The sequence below is a fragment of the Pseudopodoces humilis genome, chromosome 1 (assembly GCF_049639895.1).
Source record: "Pseudopodoces humilis isolate 2021_Gansu_Grassland_sample_001 chromosome 1, ASM4963989v1, whole genome shotgun sequence".
NCBI lineage: Eukaryota > Metazoa > Chordata > Aves > Passeriformes > Paridae > Pseudopodoces > Pseudopodoces humilis.
In genome coordinates, this window is record NC_142200.1 from 125084414 (window position 1) to 125106152 (window position 21739).

The window sequence follows — 21739 nt, forward strand, 5'->3', positions numbered from 1 at the left end:
CTCAGTCTTGTATTTTCACAATATTATGGGCATATGCTCCTTCTTAAGGTACTTTGTAGTAGGAATATTTTGTCACACTGTGTCTACTCTGCTGTGTCCCACAAAGAAATAAACATAGATGAAATCATAGCTTAGAGAACATGGAGAAGGCATAAGAAAAGTTAGTGTGCTGAAATAGTTCTTGTTTTCTAGAACTGAAAAAGAATATTTTTGTTGTTAAAAATGCTTAGCAATTGAAAAAAATACATTATAAGTGTGTTGTAAAAGAAGGGCCAATAGAGAACCTTCATTTATAATGAAATTTTTAGGTGTGGGAACCACTGAATCTCACACCTCATGAACTGTCAGTGAAGTATGCTAATGATGGTAGCACTGGAAAAGTTTTTATATAAACTCACACATGACATGACTTGCTAAAATATAGTCTCAATGTTTCATTATGCCAACAAGAAATATATTAGCCTGTAGTCTCCTGTGGGGACTTGGTGGAAACAATGCTATCTGATAAAGTTTTAATTACATCAAAGTCCCTTGTCTATAAAATTTATACTGCTATTTATTTCACACCTTTCTTCTGGGAGCTAATAGTTGTTAAATACCAGAACAATTTTATAAGTGAATGGTTTCCATGTTAAATTTGATTTTTCTATTAGCTGTACTCATGTTTTATGGTTTCACTTAATAATTACTGTGTTTAATTCAGTAATGGAGGAACCATACTCTTTCCACTTACTGCTAATGTCTGTAATAAATACAATGTGGTTGTATAAGCAAAATAATTAGCCTGGTACAGTATAGCTTTAGGTAGTTGAAGACACTTCTCTGTATAGTGCATCATAAATTGTTGATCTCAACAACCTCTACTTAAACAACCATAAGTTGATCAAAGAGTCAGGGGATGAGTTTGCCCAGATTAGCTTGTGAGTGGAAAAAGTAACTCCTCTAACAGTGAGAGCATTCCAGATGTCAAGACAGTTAGCTGGCCAAAAGAGTGTGTTAATGGAATGTATGCAGTTGTCAAAATCCCTGCTTCTGATAATGGAAAAATACCCACTTCTCAGTAGTCATAAGAAGTATAAACCTTTCACATTGATGCCTGAATCTGGAAAATAGCAATAGGAAAATGGAATATAGAGCGAATCATCCAGGTCTTGTCAACTAAAAGTAGCACGAATAGTTACGGACAGGCACTGTGAAAATTAAGATTCAGGAACTGATTTAGTATGCCAATACTGTCCTCTAATTTTTGTTGTTATTAAGGTGAAATATTTAGATTCTTGAGAATGAAGAGTTTTTCTGCTTTGATTGCCATGGTACAACTGACAGTTAATCTGGAAAAAAACAAAGTGTTATCCTCAGGGGAGCTTTTCACCTGAGTCTGCCTGATGTAAATTAGATGCATTAATATGGGTCTGAAAAAAATTATGACATAATGGATATCTGCTCATGGAGTAATGTTTTATAACTAGGAAAGATGAGGGAGTGAATATTGGTTTTAGAAAATGTCCATTTAGCTGGAAAAAAAGAATGTTCTGTGGTGGACAATGTTTATTGTCCTATCCAAGGGCTAGATGGAGAGGCAGTATGAAAAATGAGTAATAAACTTTTGAAGAAAGTTATTAGTGAATTAGTTTACTGTCTTTTAGCCACTGGCTAGGTATAGTTTCCACTGCTAAAAACGGTGGCCTGTGTCTCCCTGAGAATGCAGTGAAGATAATGCAATTCATTTTGCTGATGTGTGCATATAGCAAGGCCAAACTCAAGACAGAGGATTTAGGTTTGACCTCTGTGAATTTCCACATGGTAAGACTGAACTATGTTTTTACCTTAGGGATCTTGATGTGTACTATTAGCAGAGAAGAGCACCTCACATGAATACAAAACTATAGCCTAGGCTTCTGTTGGAAGATAGCAGTTTGACCTGTGTTTTTACAAAATATTTGTGTAATCTTAGAAATCTGGCAGTATGGATTTTCAATTTTTAGATATTTGATTTTCCTCACTGAATCACTGTAATTATATCTGAAAAAAAATATTTCCTCTTGTAAACTGCACTAATAGTAATAGGATTTGACAGAATAATTGTATTAGACAGTGTGCAGCTGGTCGGTCCCCCAATAAGCACAACTTAATGCTGTACTGAGCCTATTACAAACAGTGTTGGCAGCCCTGTTCCAAAGGGCAGTCAAGGATCAGGGAAGTTGTTTGCTCAGTATCTCAGGAAAAGCACATCCTGCTCTCTTTCAGTGTTTTACAGTAGACATGTGGTAAAAACCATGCTCTTGGGACTTTTGGATATGTTTTAGTAGACACACAGACTTGAAACGGAGCACATGGGTCATCAAGTTCAGCTTCCTAAGTCATCATGAGGCAGAAATTTAGTTTAGAACTGTCAGACTAAAAAGCTGTTTGTAAAAATCATGGGTCACTAGATCAATTACCTTAAGCAATCTAACAAAAAAGTTTCCTTAGCTATGCTGCCTTTTTCCCTCCAGGAGGAAATGGTTATAGAACCATAAAATATCCTCAGTTGGAAGGGGCCGACAAGGATCATCAAAGTCCAACACCTGGCCCTGCACAGGACAGTGCCAAGAGCCACACCCTGTGCCTGGGAGTGTTGTCCCAATGCTTTTTGAACTCTGTTAGGCTTGGTCTGTGGCCACTTCCCTGGGAAGCCTGTTCCAGTGCTCAGCTGGGTGAAGAACCCTTTCCAAATATCTAAACTAACGCCCCCTGACACAGCCTCAGGCCATTCCCTCACATCCTTCCAGTGGTCACCACAGAGAAGAGATGGGCACCTGCCACTCTTCCTTCCCACTTTTAGGCAGTTTTCTCTTTTGAAGCATTGCGTACTCCCCTTTTCTCGAAGAGTTGAACTCAATATTTTTCTTTAATTCATGCTAATAAAACAATTATTGTCAGCACAATTGAAGAGCTATGCTTAAATTATGGAGTGTAATTAAAAAACTATGTTCCTTCATATGAATACAGAATATTTGGATGTGATGCTACAGCAACAATAGGTGACCCAAATTATTTTACAGTCGAGCTACCGCATCTACTGTGTGCTGTCAGATGCCAAGAAGCATAAATATAATTCTATTGTGTGAACAAACAACTAGAAGTTTCCTGTCTTGTTACTGTATAATAAGTATTGTGATGTTTTGAGGAAGGAATTAAAGTTAGGTTTACTGAGCTTAGAATAGATAAACAACCATGTTTTAAAAAATACTTGAGAAACAAATGTAGAGCACTGTTGACTTTCATGAAGGGGTGGTGATACAAAACTGGGATGAGTGGTTGATACCTCAGAGGGCTGTGTAGCCCTTCAGAAGGATCCGGACAATTAGGAGAGATGAACAGAGAAGAATTGTCTGATATTCAACAAGGGCAAGTGCAGGGTCCTGCACCTGGGGAGGAATAACCCCATGCACCAGGACTGACCTCTTGGAGAGCAGCTCTGTGGAGAATGGCCTGGGAGTCCTAGTGGACAATGAGCTTTCCATGAGCCAGCAATACCCTTTGTGGCCAAAAATGCCAGTGGTGTCCTGGGGTGCATTAGAAGGGCACTGCTGGCAGGTTGAGGGAGATGATCCTGCCCCCTACTCAGCCCTGCCAAGGCTGCACCTGGCATCCAGTTCTGGGCTCCTCAGTATAAGAGAGATGTGGAACTCCTGGAGCAGATCCAGCTGGGGGTGACAATGAAGGTTAAGGGACTGGAGCATCTCTCGTGAGGAAAGGCTGAGAGAGCTGGGCTTGTTCACCCTTGAGAAGATTGAGAGGGGATCATATCAATGTCTATAGGTATTTGAAGGGAAGATGTCGAGATGATGGAGCCAGGTTATTCTTGATGGTGCCAAGTTTTAGGACAAGAGGCAACAGGCAGAAACTGAGGCATGGAAAGTTCCGCCTGAACATGATGAAGTCCTGGAATTACCCAGAGAAATTGTGGAGCCTCCTTCCCTGGAGGTATTCAAGAGCTTTCTGGGCACACAATTCTGTGCCATGTGCACTAGGGGACCCTGACTGAGCAGGGACCTCCAGTGGTCCTTTAACCATTCTGTGATTGTTTATATTAATGAAACTGTCCTCCCTATTCTTTGTATGTTCCAACTCCTTACTTTCGTGTGACCTGATGTTTCATTAAGGAACTTGTTTTTCTTCTTAAGTAAGAAGCTTTTATTCAGGAAATGTCTATCCTGTTCTATAAAGTTCCACCCCTATTGGCTGCTGATCCTTCTCTAGGAAACATTCAAACCATTTTCAAGACCAGAAATTGCTGAGGAACATCAGGCAGCAATACTGTTGTAAAGGGTTAAGTGGTATCCAGAACTCAAATATGCTTCTAAAGCTTAAGTCTATCCGTCTTTCTAAAATTCAATCTGCTGATAAAACTTTATAACTTATACAATTAAGTTACTTAAGATGATATTGCAAGTTTTTTAATGTCTGAGATGTAGATTGTGTCAGTGATATCAGGGGAAATGACAATGTGCCAAGTGGTATAATGGGTGTGGATAGCAAGGTGCAACCTTTACAATATTGACATTGTAGGTTTTTCCTTCCTGGTAAATCCTGATAAATTATTTTAAACAAAATATTAAGTGAGAAATGTTGAATGTATTCATTCAGGGTAAAACTGGGGGCAAATATTAAGTTGTATAGGTATTCTGGGCTTTCAGTGTGGTTTTCTGATAGAATATTGTAGACTTAATTGAATAGAGACATTCATTAATTTAAAAAAAAAAAAAATCAAACTCCATCTCTTTTTGCTTCCAGCAATTACTTGTCGCAGACAAGATGGAGGACAAGCTGACATCAGTGAGTGCCTTAAATACTCTGGTCCATTGCCACCCTTAACACAGATGTGCCAGATTCCCTGCCAAGATGACTGTCAGTTTACGAACTGGTCCAAATTTTCTCCCTGTAATGGGGACTGTGGAGGAGTCAGGACAAGAAAACGCACTCTTGTCGGTAAGAGTAACAAGCAAAATAATGCTTCTTTTATTAATTATTGATAATGTTTTATTTAAAACCTGAGGACTTCAGAGGTTCCCTTATGACAAGTGTTTGTCATAGTGTCAGAAAGCAGATCCAGTGTCATGCTCTATATACTGCTGGTGGAACACCATCCAGGAGTAGAAACTTGTGCCATATGTCAGAGACTCTTGATATGGGTAAGTGACTGGAGAGAAGATGGGAGAACACAGAAGAATAATTTATATTTTTTTTTAATATAGTGCACATAGCAGTTTTTTTTCTGTTGGAATTTTTTGTTTGTTTTCTTTGTGGGGTTTTTTTGACAGATAAGTCAACAATCATCTCCCCTTAAGAGGATCAGATGTTAACCCACTTTGCCTTCCTCTTCCCATACCTGGTCTTGGCTAAAGCAGATTTCCTTCTCTCATGGTGTTTTTGGTCCATTTAGAATTATTACGGTAGCTGAGAGTTTTTCAGAATTTTGCTATAGATCACCATTTTCATCCTTAAACTTTAGCTTACATCTTTTGAACTTAGCTGCAGTCTTGAACGTCAGATTTATGATTAAGCCAGGCCTTTCTCTGGCTGAATGTTTGCTCTCCCAGTTCTTTCTTTCACCATTCTTCATTATCTACATCCAGCACCACAGACCACATGAGGCAATACACTGCTTAATTTTTTGCCTTATTTCTTGAGACAAGTAATAATTCTCTCATTTTCTGTCCCAAGAAGCCTCTTTAGGTTTTACTTAGCCAAATAAAAAAAATTTACCCTTGCCACAGACTTGTCCCAGTTCTACATAATGGACACTTTTCCACATTGAGACTTTTTTTTTCAACTTGTTTTTAATTTGTTGTTTGTTGGTTTGTTTTTTTTTTAAATTATTTTTCTTCTGCATAAAGTGAAAAAAAACACATGGCCTGCTTCTAAATTATAATTGAAACCTCAAGAGTGAGGCTTGGCCTCTGTCACAGCACTCTTTGCCAATTAGTCTGTATTGTCTGTGGTGGAGGAAAGCTAGCTAAGGGGGGTGCCCATTAGCAGGCTAACAAAGTGTGATAAGATCCAAACCCTATCCCCATCTCCATCCCCCTGTAAATCAGACCAGTGGACAATGAATAATTCATGATCTTCAAGAAGCCTCACTGTGACTGTCTAATAATTCCAGTGAGCTTTATGTCAGGTTTGCTTCCACAGGGGAAAAAAATGAACAAAACTGACTAAAAGTATTTTTTCTAATTTTAAAAACAGAGCAAGGAAGTACATATTCTCCTACCACACTATTAACACTTTGTGATACCTCCTGTCCTCATTTAAAGTTACCCCTTCAAACTTGCCAGCTCTGTGATATGTGCTGTGGTGTATTCTCTGTGGCAGTGTGTTACCCAGACTAATTCATAATGCTTTACTTGTAATAAATTCATAATTATTCCTGGTGAATACTTCCAGAGGAGAAACATACATTTAGTAAGAAGTTGTGTTGTCAAAAGAATGACAAACTTTTCTCCAGATACCCATTTTCTATTCTTAATGAAGGCAAATAGAAGTAGCAAATAGAAGAACCAAGGTGCTGCAGTAATGTCCAGTTGCTGGTTTTGAATAGCAAGTAAAATGCTACAGAATATTAATTTACAGTAATATATAAGTAACAACTACTTAGATACTACTTAGTAACAACAGCTACTTTTGCAAAGACTACAGCATTAATTTATATGAACTGCCTAGTAGGGAAAGCAAAACTAAGCAAACTTTACCAAAGAGAAGATTTAAATACATTTAATGGAAAGGGAAAATTGAGTGGATGGCTAAGCTCCATTTCAGGAAAGTAAACAAGAACAGAACCAAATGGAAGCAAACTCGAAAGAGAAAGAGCTTATTCTATTAGAGGGGAAGAATGGTAATTGTGAAGAAATATATCATAACAGGTGATTAAAGAATTTTGGCATTTTGAAAGAAGGTACTAGTGTAGCAAACATGCATGTTACTTCCTTCTTGACTTCTTCCTTCAACTTGAAAAAGCTTGATCCAGACAGAAATATTGTTACTGAACTGCACACTGCTGATGAAATAGGAGAAAAAGAGTGTATTTGTTTAATTGCTAACTTTTTCAAACTTTACCCCTGAAACATTTTTATACAAATTAAGTATAAATTATATCTTTTTCTTAAAAAAGAAATTGCCTTTGTGCAAATTGTAGGTATCCACTACTTTAGAAATTCAAGTCAATAACCTTAGTGAATAAAGATTAATGTAACAGGTAATAGGCGTATGTATATAGCTTGCAAGGCTGTGTTGCAGAAATCTAAATGAAATTTTTGGGAGATAAGCTGAAAACAGATACAAACTTGCTAATAACTATTTCTTCTTTCTAGGAAAAAGCAAGAAAAAGGACAAATGTAGAAATTCTCAGTTGTATCCTCTGATTGAGAATCAGTTTTGCCCATGTGACAAGTACAGTGCTCAGCCTGTGGGAAATTGGTCAGACTGTATTTTACCAGAGGGTAAGATGGAAGTATTGCTGGGAATGAAGGTACAAGGAGACATTAAGGAATGTGGACAAGGCTATCGTTACCAGGCCATGGCATGCTATGACCAAAACAATCGACTTGTGGAAACATCACGATGCAACAGTCATGGTATTTACAAACCTATTTTCTTTCATCTCTTTACTTATGTGCTTTATTTCAATTTAGCATAATACATGTACAAATAGAATTAGCAGATTAATATTTATTGCTTAAGCTGCCTTTTGTCCCAAGATACCTTTAAACCCAGCACAATTTTGCTGACTTTTAAAATAGTAAAATTAAGTAAAACCATGGTAAGCTAATAACTAGGTATTTTAATTGAAAAAATTAAAATCTTGGGTTTTTTTCCTGATAAACGTACCTAAAAATTTGAGAATAAAAGCATTTAGAAGAGGCAAGTTCACAAAAAATAAACAAGCACAGGACTATTTTGGAAAGGCTGAAATTATTTCCACAGATTCTTTAGATAGCTTTAAATTCCTTAAATAGCCTTATCTCTACCATTTGCTCTTCAGCACCTTACCTAACAGGCATGCACTGACCTGAGTTCAACAGCACCCAGCACTTTTTCTCTGTGTAAATCTGTCATGTGAAAAACTGTCTAGGATGGTTAAAGACTTTATATTGCATTTATATACGACTTTATATGCATTGCTCCAGGAAGGAATAGTGTTCCTTCCTAAAGGGGATGTGTCTGTAGCATTAGGATCAAAACCGGCACTTTCTGGTTTTCAGTGAGCCAGAAATGTGCTAATTGACATTGGTGGAGTTCTTGTGTTTGTTTTTATCCTGCTTGCAGTGCAAACTTGTATCTGAGCAATCGGTATGAAAGGCTGGATATTGGTGCCATTAAAAGGTCAATCTAAGTTTAATTCACATATGCTTTCTGCTCTCTGAAATTAAATTAACACAAATTTCATTTATTTACGTGGATATATTTAAAATAGCTAATCAAAGGAATTGAATTAAATAAGGTGATTTTAATTTGCACTATTAATTCCAGTTTAGAGATACGATAAACTAGAAATTCAATGTATCGAGTTAAGGTGTTAGCATATACTATGTTAGAAATTCATGATTTTTCAGCATTAGCTTGAGAGTGACCTTCGAAAAGTGGAAAAGTATAAAAGCACTTCACTATGTAGGAAACTAGGGGAAGTGATGGCCCACTGCCAGTCAGTTTTCAATGACTTAAAGAATGGGCACTGCCAGCTTTTGTGTCAAAAAAAAAGTAAAGAACCCGTTTGTCCAAGAGTGTGTTGTTGGTGTCATACGCAGTAGGTAACATGCTACTGCTAGGAACAACTTTTTGTGTAGAACAAGTATGGATGTAGCTGCTTTCAAGACCTGTCAGTGCATTTTGAGGTGCAATTCCATTGCAAAATCAAAGAAATCGAAGAGGAATAAAAAAAATATTAAAAAGGTATATTCTAAAGCATCACTGATTACCCTGACATAACTCTCTCTTCATGATAGTAACTTCTGATCCAATAGATTTTATCAGTGAATGTGGCCTACATTCACAGTGACCACGACAAACAATAATCCAGTGGAAAAGCTGCTAACAATGTATTACTGTTATTCCTGCTATATCCAGGGCTACTGTTTACATGCTATAAGCACTCAGTGGCATAATTTCAGAAACACAATATAGCATTGGTTTGTTGTGCTCTTTCTTTCTCAAGTTCCATCTCTTTTTTCTCATGTGAGACTTGAAATCTCTTTTAACTTTGTAAACTGGAAGTGTTTTCTTGTCATTACTGTATTTATTGCATGTTGAGAAGCCTGAACCCTTTGTTTTTAGGTGTTGTTTGCTTTTGAATTCTTTATTTCTAGATAATTTCACTATGGTGTCTGATTCTTTGATATTCCACTACATCACCCCCACCTCACACCCCTCCTGTCTTTGTTTTCTCATCAGTTTCATCTGAGAGGGAGAGTACACATTAGCTTGGTCCATGGTGTAATGTGTGAGCAGAGGGAGCTTGGAATTCATATTGAACTAATCCTGTATTCCCTCTACTTCCCTAAAATTGCTTGACAGGAATTTCATATATACGGGGAATGAAGTATCCAACATGATTTTGATGATAAAGGTTTAAATTGATGCTAATGAATACATCAATAAATTTATAGTTTCCTTTCCAGTAGATCCTCTGTTATTGAGAGATACTGTACATACACATAGTATAGGCTTAGAAAAGCTTACCTAATTTATTGTCTGCCTTCAGCATTTCTCCAGGTTTAGCATGCTTTTGCAAATACAAGGCAGCTAGAGCAAATTATATAGATTTTTCAATCTAATTTCAGTATATGTTTACTGTCTTTTCTGAATAGCTACTTTTTATTCATGGATTGCATTGTGATGATTTGTTTTATTTTTCTCAATGTGTACAAACTGCTGCTTTGCCAGTCAAAGCTTACTTTTTATCATCCCAGTATTTATTTATGATGTTTTTCTTGTTATTCTCATGCCCTTGCTGTGGGACAGTTTGGCATCTTCTCTAAGTTTCAGGGTGCTCTTTGTTTTGGTTTGGCTTTTTTGTTTGTTTTTTGGGGTTTTGGGTTTTTTTGGTTGGTCTTCTCTCCCTCTCCCTCTCCCTCTCCCTCTCCTCTCCCTCCCCCCCTCCCTCTCCCTCTCCCTCTCCCTCTCCCTCTCCCTCTCCCTCTCCCTCTCCCTCTCCCTCTCCCTCTCCCTCTCCCTCTCCCTCTCCCTCTCCCTCTCCCTCTCCCTCTCCTCTTTTTATTTTCCATTCTTTTCTCAAACATAAAAGCTATATTATACCAAATCAACAAGGAAATTCTGTAGTATCATAATAGCATCCCGCCTGCTAGAAAATAAAAGTTCCTTGTAGTTTCCCATCAATCTGCATTTGGCTTTTCAAGCAGAACTTGACAGGACACATAGTTGAAGCCTGCTTGTGTTATTTTTGTAAATTTTAATAGAGGCGTTTATTTCTCTGCAGCAATGATTTTTCACTAATTTTATAACAGATTTTTCACTAATTTTAGAACTGATCCAAAGTGTCATCAGATTTTTCTGCTATGTTATTTGTTTTACTCTTCATTCCTGTGGGTCTCTTATTTCTTTTCCAAGTAATATGTAATCGCAGTTTTTATAGGATGTGATTTGGCAAATTAGCTTGCACTATGAGAAAAAACAAGACCAACATTTAAGGGAAGATATTTCCTTTCTGGTGTCCAACTTGAACTTTTTTTGTCTTCTGATACTATGAAATCGTGAAATTGGAAATGGACATAATTTAACTTCTTCAGCTGTGACAACAACCTCTAAATCTGACAAGAGGGACAGACTGCACCCACACTGATGTTATTAATACATCTCGAGATGTGTTTTGTGATATATTCAAATGACACAAGAAACTCAAATTGTGAGACTTTCAGAAGTTTTGTGTAAAAATTGCCATGCAAATTTACAAGGCCATGAACAGGTCACTGTTGCAAGTCATGTTGTTTTGAGTGGAAGGAATGAGAAGACAAACCTGCTCTGCTGTGCCAAAAAATTCATAAGCTGTTTGTTTTGCAAAATGTTGCTTGCTTATCATCACAATTCAGTTGATTTATTCAGAAAAGAAAAGGTAAATAGAAGCAGAAGAATAAATACTTCAGGGCTCTTTTTTCCTGCTTGACACATCTTATGTTCAAAAGATTTAAGAAGAGTTAACTAACAGACTGTTTCACAAACACCAAGGACTTTATAAAGGACAGATGTGACACAAGGACCTCCTTAAATTAGTAGTACCATCCGAGGATTTTTGTGATAATATTTGGAATTTTGGGTGGAGTTATGAAGTCCCAAATGCACACAAATTTCTCAAAAAGACAGAAGTGTCTGTAAAAGAAAAGAAAAAGCAAAATACAGTTAAATAACTCTATTGTTACTGCTAGGTTAGAACTCTGGGAGGAAGAGGGCAGAAATCCTTTTGCTGAGTGTCCTTAGCTTTCTGTAGCTTAGCAGGTGCTTCAAAAAAAATCCCAAACAAACAGTTGAAAGTAGACCTAAGTTTCAGCTGCAGAGAGACAAGGTGGTTTGTTTTTTCATTACTTTATTTTTTATCTGTGTTATATATGGCAAGCATTTTGGCTTTTGCTTTCAAAACACTTTTTTTCACATTTGAGTTAAATTTATTGGCAAGAAAGTTTACGCTGTTCAGTGGCCATTTGAAATATTCTGCCACTGTTTTTGGGTTTTTTTCATCCATTCCAGTTCTTCAGAGTGTGGGCAGGAGCTTCCAGGTGTCAGCAGATGTGGTAACATCAACTGAAAGTGGTAACTGAGCTGTTGTTTACCTCTTTCCCTTAGTGGAAGACACATAAATTGCCCTTTCTCTGCTTCCTGCTTTTCAATACTATATAGATCATTTTAATGGAGAAATATAAAAATATATACTTATTTTGTTAGTCTTGTGTGAGTTTTTTTTTCCATTAGAAAATCTGCGGTTGTTTTTCATAGCTTTATCCCTGTCATGAGCATTGCACAATAGTTCTGTGGATAATGACATGTGTCTGCCAACAATCTGTTTCTGTGCATTTGTGAAAAAAATTGAGATTCTCTTCACTGTTCCTTTAAATTGTACCTTGGAATTTTCATGACAAAAAAATCAAAAGCAAGCCACTGCCATGCTTATGAACTAGACCATTTGCTCTTCAGTATTTAGTTTTTCTCCATCATTTATCAATTATGAATCATGACCCAGATAAGCTGGGTGCTGGTTGTGTTTGTGTGTGCCTACTGAAGGCAGAGTAGCATGGCAGACAGATGCAGCATTTTTATATAGGTCGTATTACTCTTCTTAATTCATGTCCGTTTACTGTTAAGACCTTAGGCACAGTCAAGCAGCCAGGATAGTTTGTCTGCTGCCTTATTAGTGTGAGATTATTTCCCCCTTCAGCATTAATTAAATGAGATGCATCGATTTGTGCTGACTCTACAAAGCCCTCTGTGGCTACAAGGCTTATGTGGAGGATTAGAGAGGAATATCTGTGTATCAGTGAATACTTTTGCAACAGCTGCTAGGAGTATCAATGTGAATGGAGGAATTTTGTATTTAATTGCTTATACGTGCAATAAAATGAAATCTTGTATGATATATAACAGAGTCTATATAGTCCAAGATGTCTGTCACAGCTTGCTTTATCCACTTTTACTAAGATTTTTAAATGTGGTTTTTTTCACTCTCAATAGTCTAACCTGAAGCAATGCAAATTTATCCAGAAAAAAAGAAAAAAATCTGTGTTAAAATTTAATTGAAACTTCCTATTGAATGTTTATTCAAAAGTAAATATATTTCCCACAGGAAATTCTAATCTAGTACGGTAGTAAGCCTAGGTTCTCACATTGTTATTAGGACACTGTTTTATAGCCCATATATTTTCTCACATTTTAAAAAATCTATATATATTTGTCATGTGTTCTCTAGCAGTATGTTACCTATTGCCCTCACCAGAAGTCCTACCTTAGGCCTCTGAATTCTGGTGCCTCCACATTGTCAACAGGACATCAGTTTTAAAGCAATCATTCATCAATCCAAAGAGCTGTAATTAGTTCACCAGAGAAAGAATTATTGATACAGATGATAGTTAAGCATGAACAATTGCTCTCAGTTTTTGAGGCTCTGAAGGGTAAAGAGAAAAAGAGAAAAAAGAGAAAAAAATCTTATGTTGTTCAATCTATCTTTCCATGGCTCAACAGAAATATGAATAGTCTCTAGAAATACATATCTTTTAATAAAAATGAAATACAAATACAAATATACAAATACTTGTATATTTCTTTACTCTGGAAGATGAGATCCATGAACTTTATATTTCCTGGAAAAACAAAAATCTATGAGAACAACATAAACCATTTTGACATTGCAGGTTTTTTTCCTTTGAAACATAGCATGACATTTAGTATATGAAAGTAGGAGCATAATTCTGTCAGTCCTAGGGACAAAAGAGTTCATGTAAACATTTTGTGAGATGTTTATGTTTGCACCCTTCAACTGGAGTAGTCAGCCTGTTCCTACACATTGCACATGCAGTTTGTGGGGAAAAGTCTTATCTCCACCTACTTATTCTGCTTTGTCATTAGAGAAAGCGTGAAGTCCATTAAAGTCCTCCCTTATAAATTATCCATCACATTTGTTAATGACTTTGCTCTAGGAGTCCAGATTTTATAGCCAATTAGCTATGGGACAGTAAACTTTTCCCTTTTACTAATGAGCTCAGTTCATACTCCTAGTGGTTCAAAGCCATTTGTTAAATTGTGGTTCAGTAATCTTTAATGATAGAATAGCCATGTTCTCACTCATAACAGACAACTGCCCATTTCACAGCCTTATAGGAGCTGAAATAATTGAGAAAGTACTGCCCTGGGAATAGACACAGGCCCTTAGGTATAGGCAGCTTTTCCCAACACTTCTCTGGACCACACAGGTCTGTACCCTGTACCACAGTACACCACATCTCCCCAGCATCCCTCAGATGATATAAGAAGGAAGTGATGCAGGAAGCATGCAGTGAAACACTTCAGTCAGGATGAGAAACAGCAGGCAAAAAGTGAACTGATCATGTCCAGAGAGCATAACTTCAGCTCTTAAAGTATTGGTTTTGTATTTCACTGTCCCTCGCTCACCTTCTCAGCTCTTCCTCATTGACATTTCACTGCTCTCATTCTTTCCTTCTCTCTGCATCTATTGTACTTTACCTTAGTAATTTCTTGCTTGTTCTTTGAACCTCAAAGCTCTGGTATGACTTTTGGTGCAATTATATTAACCTGATGTGTGATATAATTGGGTGATATTCCACCACTGAGATGCTTACCCACACACCAGAGGCTTGTTTCTGTAATAAGGTTCTGTACTAACACACACAAGGTTTGTCTAACACAAGCAGCACCTTTTCAGGGTGATTTGATCAAACTGAAAACAATACTGAAAATTTAAAAATGGCTCCTTCACATCCTTTTCATGTCAGAAACTATGTATCTGCATCACCAGTCTCATTTGCATGTAGTATTTCTTGTTTCTACATTTCAATATTTTTCTATATAATAACATTCTGTCTTCTCACTTGCTAAAATTTTTACAGCTTGAACAAAGTTTAAAAAGTACAAACATCTGAAATGTAAAAAAAAACAACAACCAACTGGAAGCTTTTCAAAGTTCCTGAACATCTGCTTTCTTGGATTTGAGGGAGGATTGCTATGAACTTATAGAGATCATCCTTAGTCACCTTAAAATATATGCTGACTTTGTACATGAAGAAAGGCATCTGAGGTGATGACAAGTCCAGAGAAGCTGTTCCTCAAAAGTGCCATTTGATAGGTAGTCAGTGGAGTGGAACAAGTAATTTGCAACAAGTAATTTATTTTTTTAATTCGCTCTTCTTTCTTGACTGAAGTGCTATCTGTAAGCAATTTGAAGTGTGCTTCTGCCTCAGTTCTAAGGGAGTCCAGTAGCATAGCTAAATGTTAAATAGTGTGTTGAGCAAAATACTGAGGCCCATGAGAGGAAATACATGCCAAGGGTTGGGTATGCCAAAACCTTTTTGATGTCAGATATAACAAGGTCATTTTCATCCTGCATACTAATTACATATGGAATGCAAATCAGAGAGCCCAGTGTTTGTATTTCTTCCCTTTGTCCTCTTTTTGATTTGTGAGAACATTCTTTGTTACGTTTCACTCTCTGGCCAGAGGATACCAGTGTAAGCTCATCAGAGTATTTTTGCTCTGTTTGTGCTTCACCAAGGTATTACTTTTGGCAGGATGTCTATTTCTTCTCTTTCTTTGATTTCTATCCCCATGCAGTGCCTCCTTACAATTCTCTTGACTTTATGTTCTGAGCCATTTATTTCCTCTTCCCTCTCACTGTCTTTTCTTACTCTTTCCTCTATTCCTCCTTAGTCCTTTTGTTTTGCATTTCCTCTGTTGTTTTGAATTGACTCTGCCATGAAAAGTAACTTGATAGAATTATAGACTATCCTGAGTCGAAAGGGACCCACAAGGATCACAGAGTCCAACTGCTGGCCCTGCACAGGACACCCCAAGAGTCACACCCTGTGCCTGAGAGCATTGTCCAAACATTTCTTGAACTCTGTCAGGCTCTGTGCTGTGACCACTTTCCTGGGGAGCCTATTCCAGTGCCCAACTACCCTTTGGGTGAGGAACATTTTTATAATATATAATCTATTCTTTGTGTTCTTCACTTACTTATTTTCTTTTCCATCTGTTTGGAGAAGCTGCAAAATTCCTTTGTGGAGACTCTTAACAATGTTCTTTGTATACCAGTTTTTAATGGTATATCTTGAATCTTACAAAAGAATAAGTGTTTTTCTCCCTGCTCTCCAAAAATGCTCCGCACTTCCAGAATCTCCAAGCCATCCTACCTTGTTAGAGCTCCTTTTTGGTGCTTTCATTGATTGACTCCATTCTTGTTCTCTTCCTAACATGTCTTTTCCATTCTTCTTGTCTAACTTTTATATGTGGAGTTTGGTTTGAGCCTTGATGCTTTTCTGAGAAAATAGGAAAGAGGGAGAGGAGAGCATCATAGGCTGGATATCATGGCAATGGCACGGGAAAGAGCTGTATGGTGAACAGAAGATATTCCATGAAGCTTGCAGGATTAAGGACTCACTATAAGATTGCAGTTCAGTATTTTTTCATTATAGAGTGTGTGGGTAGTGTCATCTGGACCACTGCATCCTCTACAAAATGCATTAACATATCATCAGTCTGCAGTTTTCCATGCTGTAACTCTTGCTAAGGCTGTATCTGTAACAGGATGCTTTTTTTGCATTCAATGGTAAGGCAGTTCTAGTGGCTGACTTCAATGTAGATATTTAATGGATAGCATAAAGGTTGCTCTAGTGATATAGTTTAATTTGATAATTTATGGGATCACTTGGAATATAGCTCAGGGTAATTAAAATGTTACCTGGAAATTGCATACAGTATAATGCATTTGGTACAACTTCTGTCTGCAAGATTCTAAATATGTTGTTAAACTGTTTGCCCTGGTTTGGATGAATTGAAGGGAAATGAAACAAAATAATTTCTAATTTGCCAGTTACTTTAGTTTAGTGTGTTCCACACAGGCTCCTTGTGGTAGCCTGTGAAGTGTTATTGAAATCCCAAAATACCATGGTATCCTGGAGAAGATCTTGGCAAGGACTGGGAAGATCCCTTTGAGAGTTGTTAAGACAGAGCTATTACGAGTTATTAAGCTCAGAGTTCTATGGAAGTCCTTAAAATGAAGTCTTCCTGAAGCAGCCTGTACTAATTCTAGTTACCTACTTAAGGATGCACAATATGTTTAAAACAACTTGAATTTTGGTTTCTCAGACCTTAATTACCAGAGATACAAATTTATTAAATGGTAAATGGCATAACTGTTTTGTAGTAGAAAGGCTTCTCCAGAAGAACAGTGTTTAGAAGTTACGTTGAAAGTAAAAGCAGCATTTCAGAATCACAAGAAATTTCATAGAGCAATGATACCTTCACTTAGTTCTATCAGATAATAAATATCAGTAAGCATTTACTGTTTGGAGGGAATTGTTTCTTTTAATTTGTTTTGGATTTTTTTCCATTTTCATTCAGTAGCTTCCTGATTGTGTGAGTACATGGTTTTTTATAGCACCTGAGAGGACTTGTTGAAAGCTCATTTCTGGTAAAGGTACAGACTTTGGCTTTTATACAATCAAACTTCAGTATAGGATGGAGCTCTGAGATAGAGTGCATCAGATTTCTAGGACTCAGAGATGTCAGGTAAGGTGAAATGTAATCAATTTTGCATCTACTACTGCAGAGCAATCTGTGTCAGCACCTCTGACATGCATCACCCCTATATGATCTCCAAAAATGTATTTTCTCCAACACAGCGTCCCTTTCATATACTTTCACTGAACTGGTCACTCAAATAGCAACAGATGCTCAACAAACATGCTTCTAATTCAATAATATTCTAGTCATTTTAAGGAAGATACATTTGGTGAGCAGTAGTTTTGCAGTGCTCATGTCCAGGACATGCTCTGTATATTTATTTAAATATTTAACACTTCTAAACAAAGTAAAGGCATACAAAATAATATCATCACCTGAATTTGACCACAAAATACTCTAAAAGCTACTGTATGTTTTTTAAAAAAACATATTTTCTTTATATCTAAAATTAACTATATCTAAGACAAGTAATTAACTAGAAATAGGTATATAGAAGTGAAATCTAAGTGTTTCGATTCTTTAAAAACCTTGAGATTAGTTGTTATTTTTGCTTTTAGAAGAGACAGAACAACTTTACTTAGAAGCATAGGTTAAAAACAATTCAGCTCTGATGAAAAGACTGATCCTTTTTGAATTAAAAAAAATCTATATATTCTGTATTCTAAATATTTCCCTAAAACAGGACACTGACAAACAATTGAAACATTTGAAGCTTAGCAAACCATGACAATCTTTTGAGGATTATCTTAGCCAAGTATGTGCCAATTTTGTAACTGTTTTCATTAAATATTTTAATGAACTATTTTAATACAAGTTTAAATTTACCAAGGTTTTTAATCTGCAAAGTGAACATTTGCTAATGGTAAATACTTTGCAGATCTGACACAGGAAGGGGGAGAAGAGAGTTCAGAATGTAGTTGTAGTAAACATGCAGTAAAGGCCAGCTTTTTATTTGATGTATTATAGCTTCTCCCTTAAATATTGGAATAAATTACACATATTGTAGAGCTATGGCATATGTTGCTTTTGAAAGAAAGACATTTCCACTTATTCACTGAATTGAGGGCTCATGTTACTCCCTGCAGACCATGTCATACCCCCTTCCAACCTCTCTGGACCAATGACTTATCCAAAACAAACATCTGCTTTTCCATTCAGCGCAATTATTCAGTGTGCTACTGGGGGCAGATGGTTGTTAATCGGCAGATCATTAATGTGGCAGGCTACTCTCTCTTTCTAGCCTTAGAAAGGTCACAAGGTGTTAAGTTCCCTTGCTCCAGGCTGGCGAGTTGCATTTCTTCTCAGTTGGATTTTTGATGTATAACTGCAATTGAATTACTTGATACAGTTGTAGTGTATCCTTTAATTAAACCTTTTTTCCATAAAAAAATTATGTATCATTTATACAGAGTAAGAATGGTGCCGCCAAGAGATGGTTAGTGTCAATTACACTGTAGCTGTCAGAAAGTTTGAATGCTGAAATCTGGAGAGTGTGAATCCTAATCAGATGGGATGATGAGCAGTGAGGATGCTCAGCTGCTACTCTAACACAGTCTCCAGCTATATGTGTCAGTTTTCTGCAGAATTTAATTTATCCCTAATGATGAAGAAATCTCTCTATTCACACAGTCCTGTCAAGTCAAACTTGGAGAATCTAAATGAAGCAGACGAGGGCTTCAGGGAGAAGTCGCAAACTGACATGCTGAAGAGATTTCACTTTCTTTTCCATTCATACAGGGTATATTGAGGAAGCCTGTATTATTCCATGTCCCTCAGACTGCAAGCTCAGTGAGTGGTCCAACTGGTCTCGCTGTAGTAAATCCTGTGGGAGTGGGGTAAAGGTACGGTCTAAATGGCTTCGTGAAAAACCCTACAATGGTGGAAGGCCCTGTCCAAAGCTAGATCACATCAATCAGGTAATTTGGTTTATATTTACATTATTGATGTAGCTTTTTCCATACCTTATATAACCCTTTTATCTGTACTTTTTGCTGTAGAAAAATGGTATAACATAAGGAGCAGATGGAGGTAGAAGGAGTATGTGTTGGTTTAGAGTTCCTAAGGCAGTAAAGGATCTGTCTTAGTTACTTCCTCATCTGCAAGAATTTTTCATATTTTGTGAACTGCAGATTGGAGACAATAAAACATGCTTACATGCATATTTTGAAGACTGTGTTTCCAAAGATCTCTTAACTGAAGGGATTCTCCAAGAAAGATGGAGAGAAACTTTGTACAGAGATGTGTAGTGACAGGACAAGGGGGAATGGCTTCAAACAGAGAGTAGCTTTATATTATATATTAGGAAGAAATTCTTCACTCAGAGGGACCACCTTAGGTCAGAAAACAAAGCTCTCAGTCACACAGTATCATCCCTCTGTCCCTCAGTGGGTTCTTCTCAAGCTGGAGCTTGACCTTCTTGGGTTTGCTTGCCCTGGCAGTGCAGTTCCAGTCACAAATGCACTTCTGAAGTCTCCCAGAAACTGCACTTGGTATTGCAGTATGGAACAGTCTACCATACAGTTTGGATCCTCTTCAAGTGAAACCATAAAATGTGATCCAATAGCACCCTGGGAGTGCTGGAATGCTTGGATGACTAATAAGCATTTAGTCTTTGGGACCAAGTTTAGTGCTAGCACAAGTTAAACCCCTGAAGTTTCTTTCCTTGGAGAGTTATAGAAAGGAAAAACATTCCTTGTAAATTAACTTATGCTCTTCAAAGTTCATTTATATTCATATTACTGTTGAATTTAATTTAGTCTGCAGAGGCATATTAAACAACCACATGGTCTTTTCTGTAAATATTCAAAGATTTAAAAAAAAAAAAAGTGCTCTTGATTTATGTTTGAGTAAAAATGCGTGTACTTAATATTATCCTATTGACATTTTGCTAGAACAAAATGAAATGGCTTGTTGATCTAATTTTCTACTTTAGGGGATGTAATTAGCTCTAATTTAGAAAATCATAAGTGTTAAACCGCAGCTAATAAACTAAGTTTGTGATCTACTTTAACAAAATACTAACTAGAATGAGGGTTGCTGGATTTGGGTCAGCATGTAAACATGCTTTAAATTAGGAGGAACATGCTTCAATAGGAGGAAATTATAGTCTATACAAAAGTCTTTTTCCTTCTTTAATATTCATGTAGTACATAATAGGCTTGTATTTTTCTGCATCAAAGGTGATTTTGCTGGAGGTCTGTTCACCACTTTTGTGCAACACTATTGCCCTCTGCCGGTCCTTTGGCTCATTTGATTTGCGGTTACATGGTGTTTGACAAATAATAGTTGATTCAAAATATAATTATTGTAAAAAGAAATTTAAATATAGTACTTTCATGAGAAGGACGTTCCATGGATAATATTATTCAACAAGGATGTTGAAGAATATAGAGGCTGTATTTTTCATTTTAAAATACATTCCATTTCAATTCAGAAACATGCAGAGAAAGACACAGATATTCCAGTTTTGAATTAGTTATTTAAACTAAATTTAAATTTAAACTTCACCTGGAAAAGAGATGACTTTTCAGAGTCATCATTCAATATAATGTGTTTTAGTTACATATTTATTACTTATATATGTAACATGTTTATTTGCATGCATATGACTCATAGTTATAAGACTGGATCTTTGGTACCCACAAGTATGTGCACTATGATTTACAGAAAAACTATGCTGTAAGATGCCATCTAGGAATTATGAACCTGGGTTAAGAGGACAACATGTTGTCTAGCCCAGGGAATGGGAGATGGAAGGGAGAATGCTGGCAGTCTGCTAGTACATAAAGAGCTGTTGCAAAGAAGGAGGAAATAATCCATTTTCCATGGCCATCATGGATAGGATAAAAAGCAGTGGGCTTACACTGCTGCAAGAAGATTTGAGCTAAGCCTTGGGAAAACTTTCTAATAGTAAGGCTAGGGAAGCACTGAAATAAAATGCTTAAGACCTTGTTAAGAAGTCATTCAGTGTCTCTCAGGGCTGACATGTTTGCCTGTGATTTGAGGAAGGACTGAGCACTGTGAAAGTCAGATGTTTCACTCAGTGTCTCTCCTGGGTTGTGCATGCCAGGGTGGCTCCCAAACTGCATTCCAGATGAATAAAACTTGCTCAGTACTCACTTCAGTAGGCTAAAAGACATCATAATTGCAGTAGGAACAGAGTCAGGTTTGATATAAAATGATGTCAGTAGCCATCAGATGATTTCAAATGAAGGAACTAATCTAAGACTGTTAGAGAAATTAAGGACATCCATATTTTCACTGATTATAAGCTTTATTTTCCCCCTTATCAGGAGCAGGATAGGTATGCAATTCTTGTACCAACAACTGCTGTGGCCTGCAGTCATAGCTACAGAAATGCCAGTAAGGTCAGGAGAGCACCATTCGTGTGCAATGCAATATAAAGTCCTCCTCTGGCTTTCTGTCAAGACAGCCAAATTTTATGTTACTGCAAAAGCTGTTGAGTGTGTGGGGTTGATGTATTTCTTCTTATGCTAACCACGGT

The 21739-nt window shown here is 36.9% G+C and overlaps 1 protein-coding gene across 1 annotated transcript in view; it reads left to right on the forward strand.

Annotated features, from left to right (window-relative positions):
• The window catches only part of THSD7A (thrombospondin type 1 domain containing 7A), a 267635-nt gene that overhangs the window by 218179 nt on the left and 27717 nt on the right, over nucleotides 1–21739 (forward strand). The window contains exons 15-17 of the mRNA XM_088053378.1: nucleotides 4780–4974; nucleotides 7353–7616; nucleotides 18973–19151. Coding sequence (XP_087909504.1) covers nucleotides 4780–4974; nucleotides 7353–7616; nucleotides 18973–19151 — 638 coding nt within the window. The remainder of the gene's footprint in view (nucleotides 1–4779; nucleotides 4975–7352; nucleotides 7617–18972; nucleotides 19152–21739) is intronic.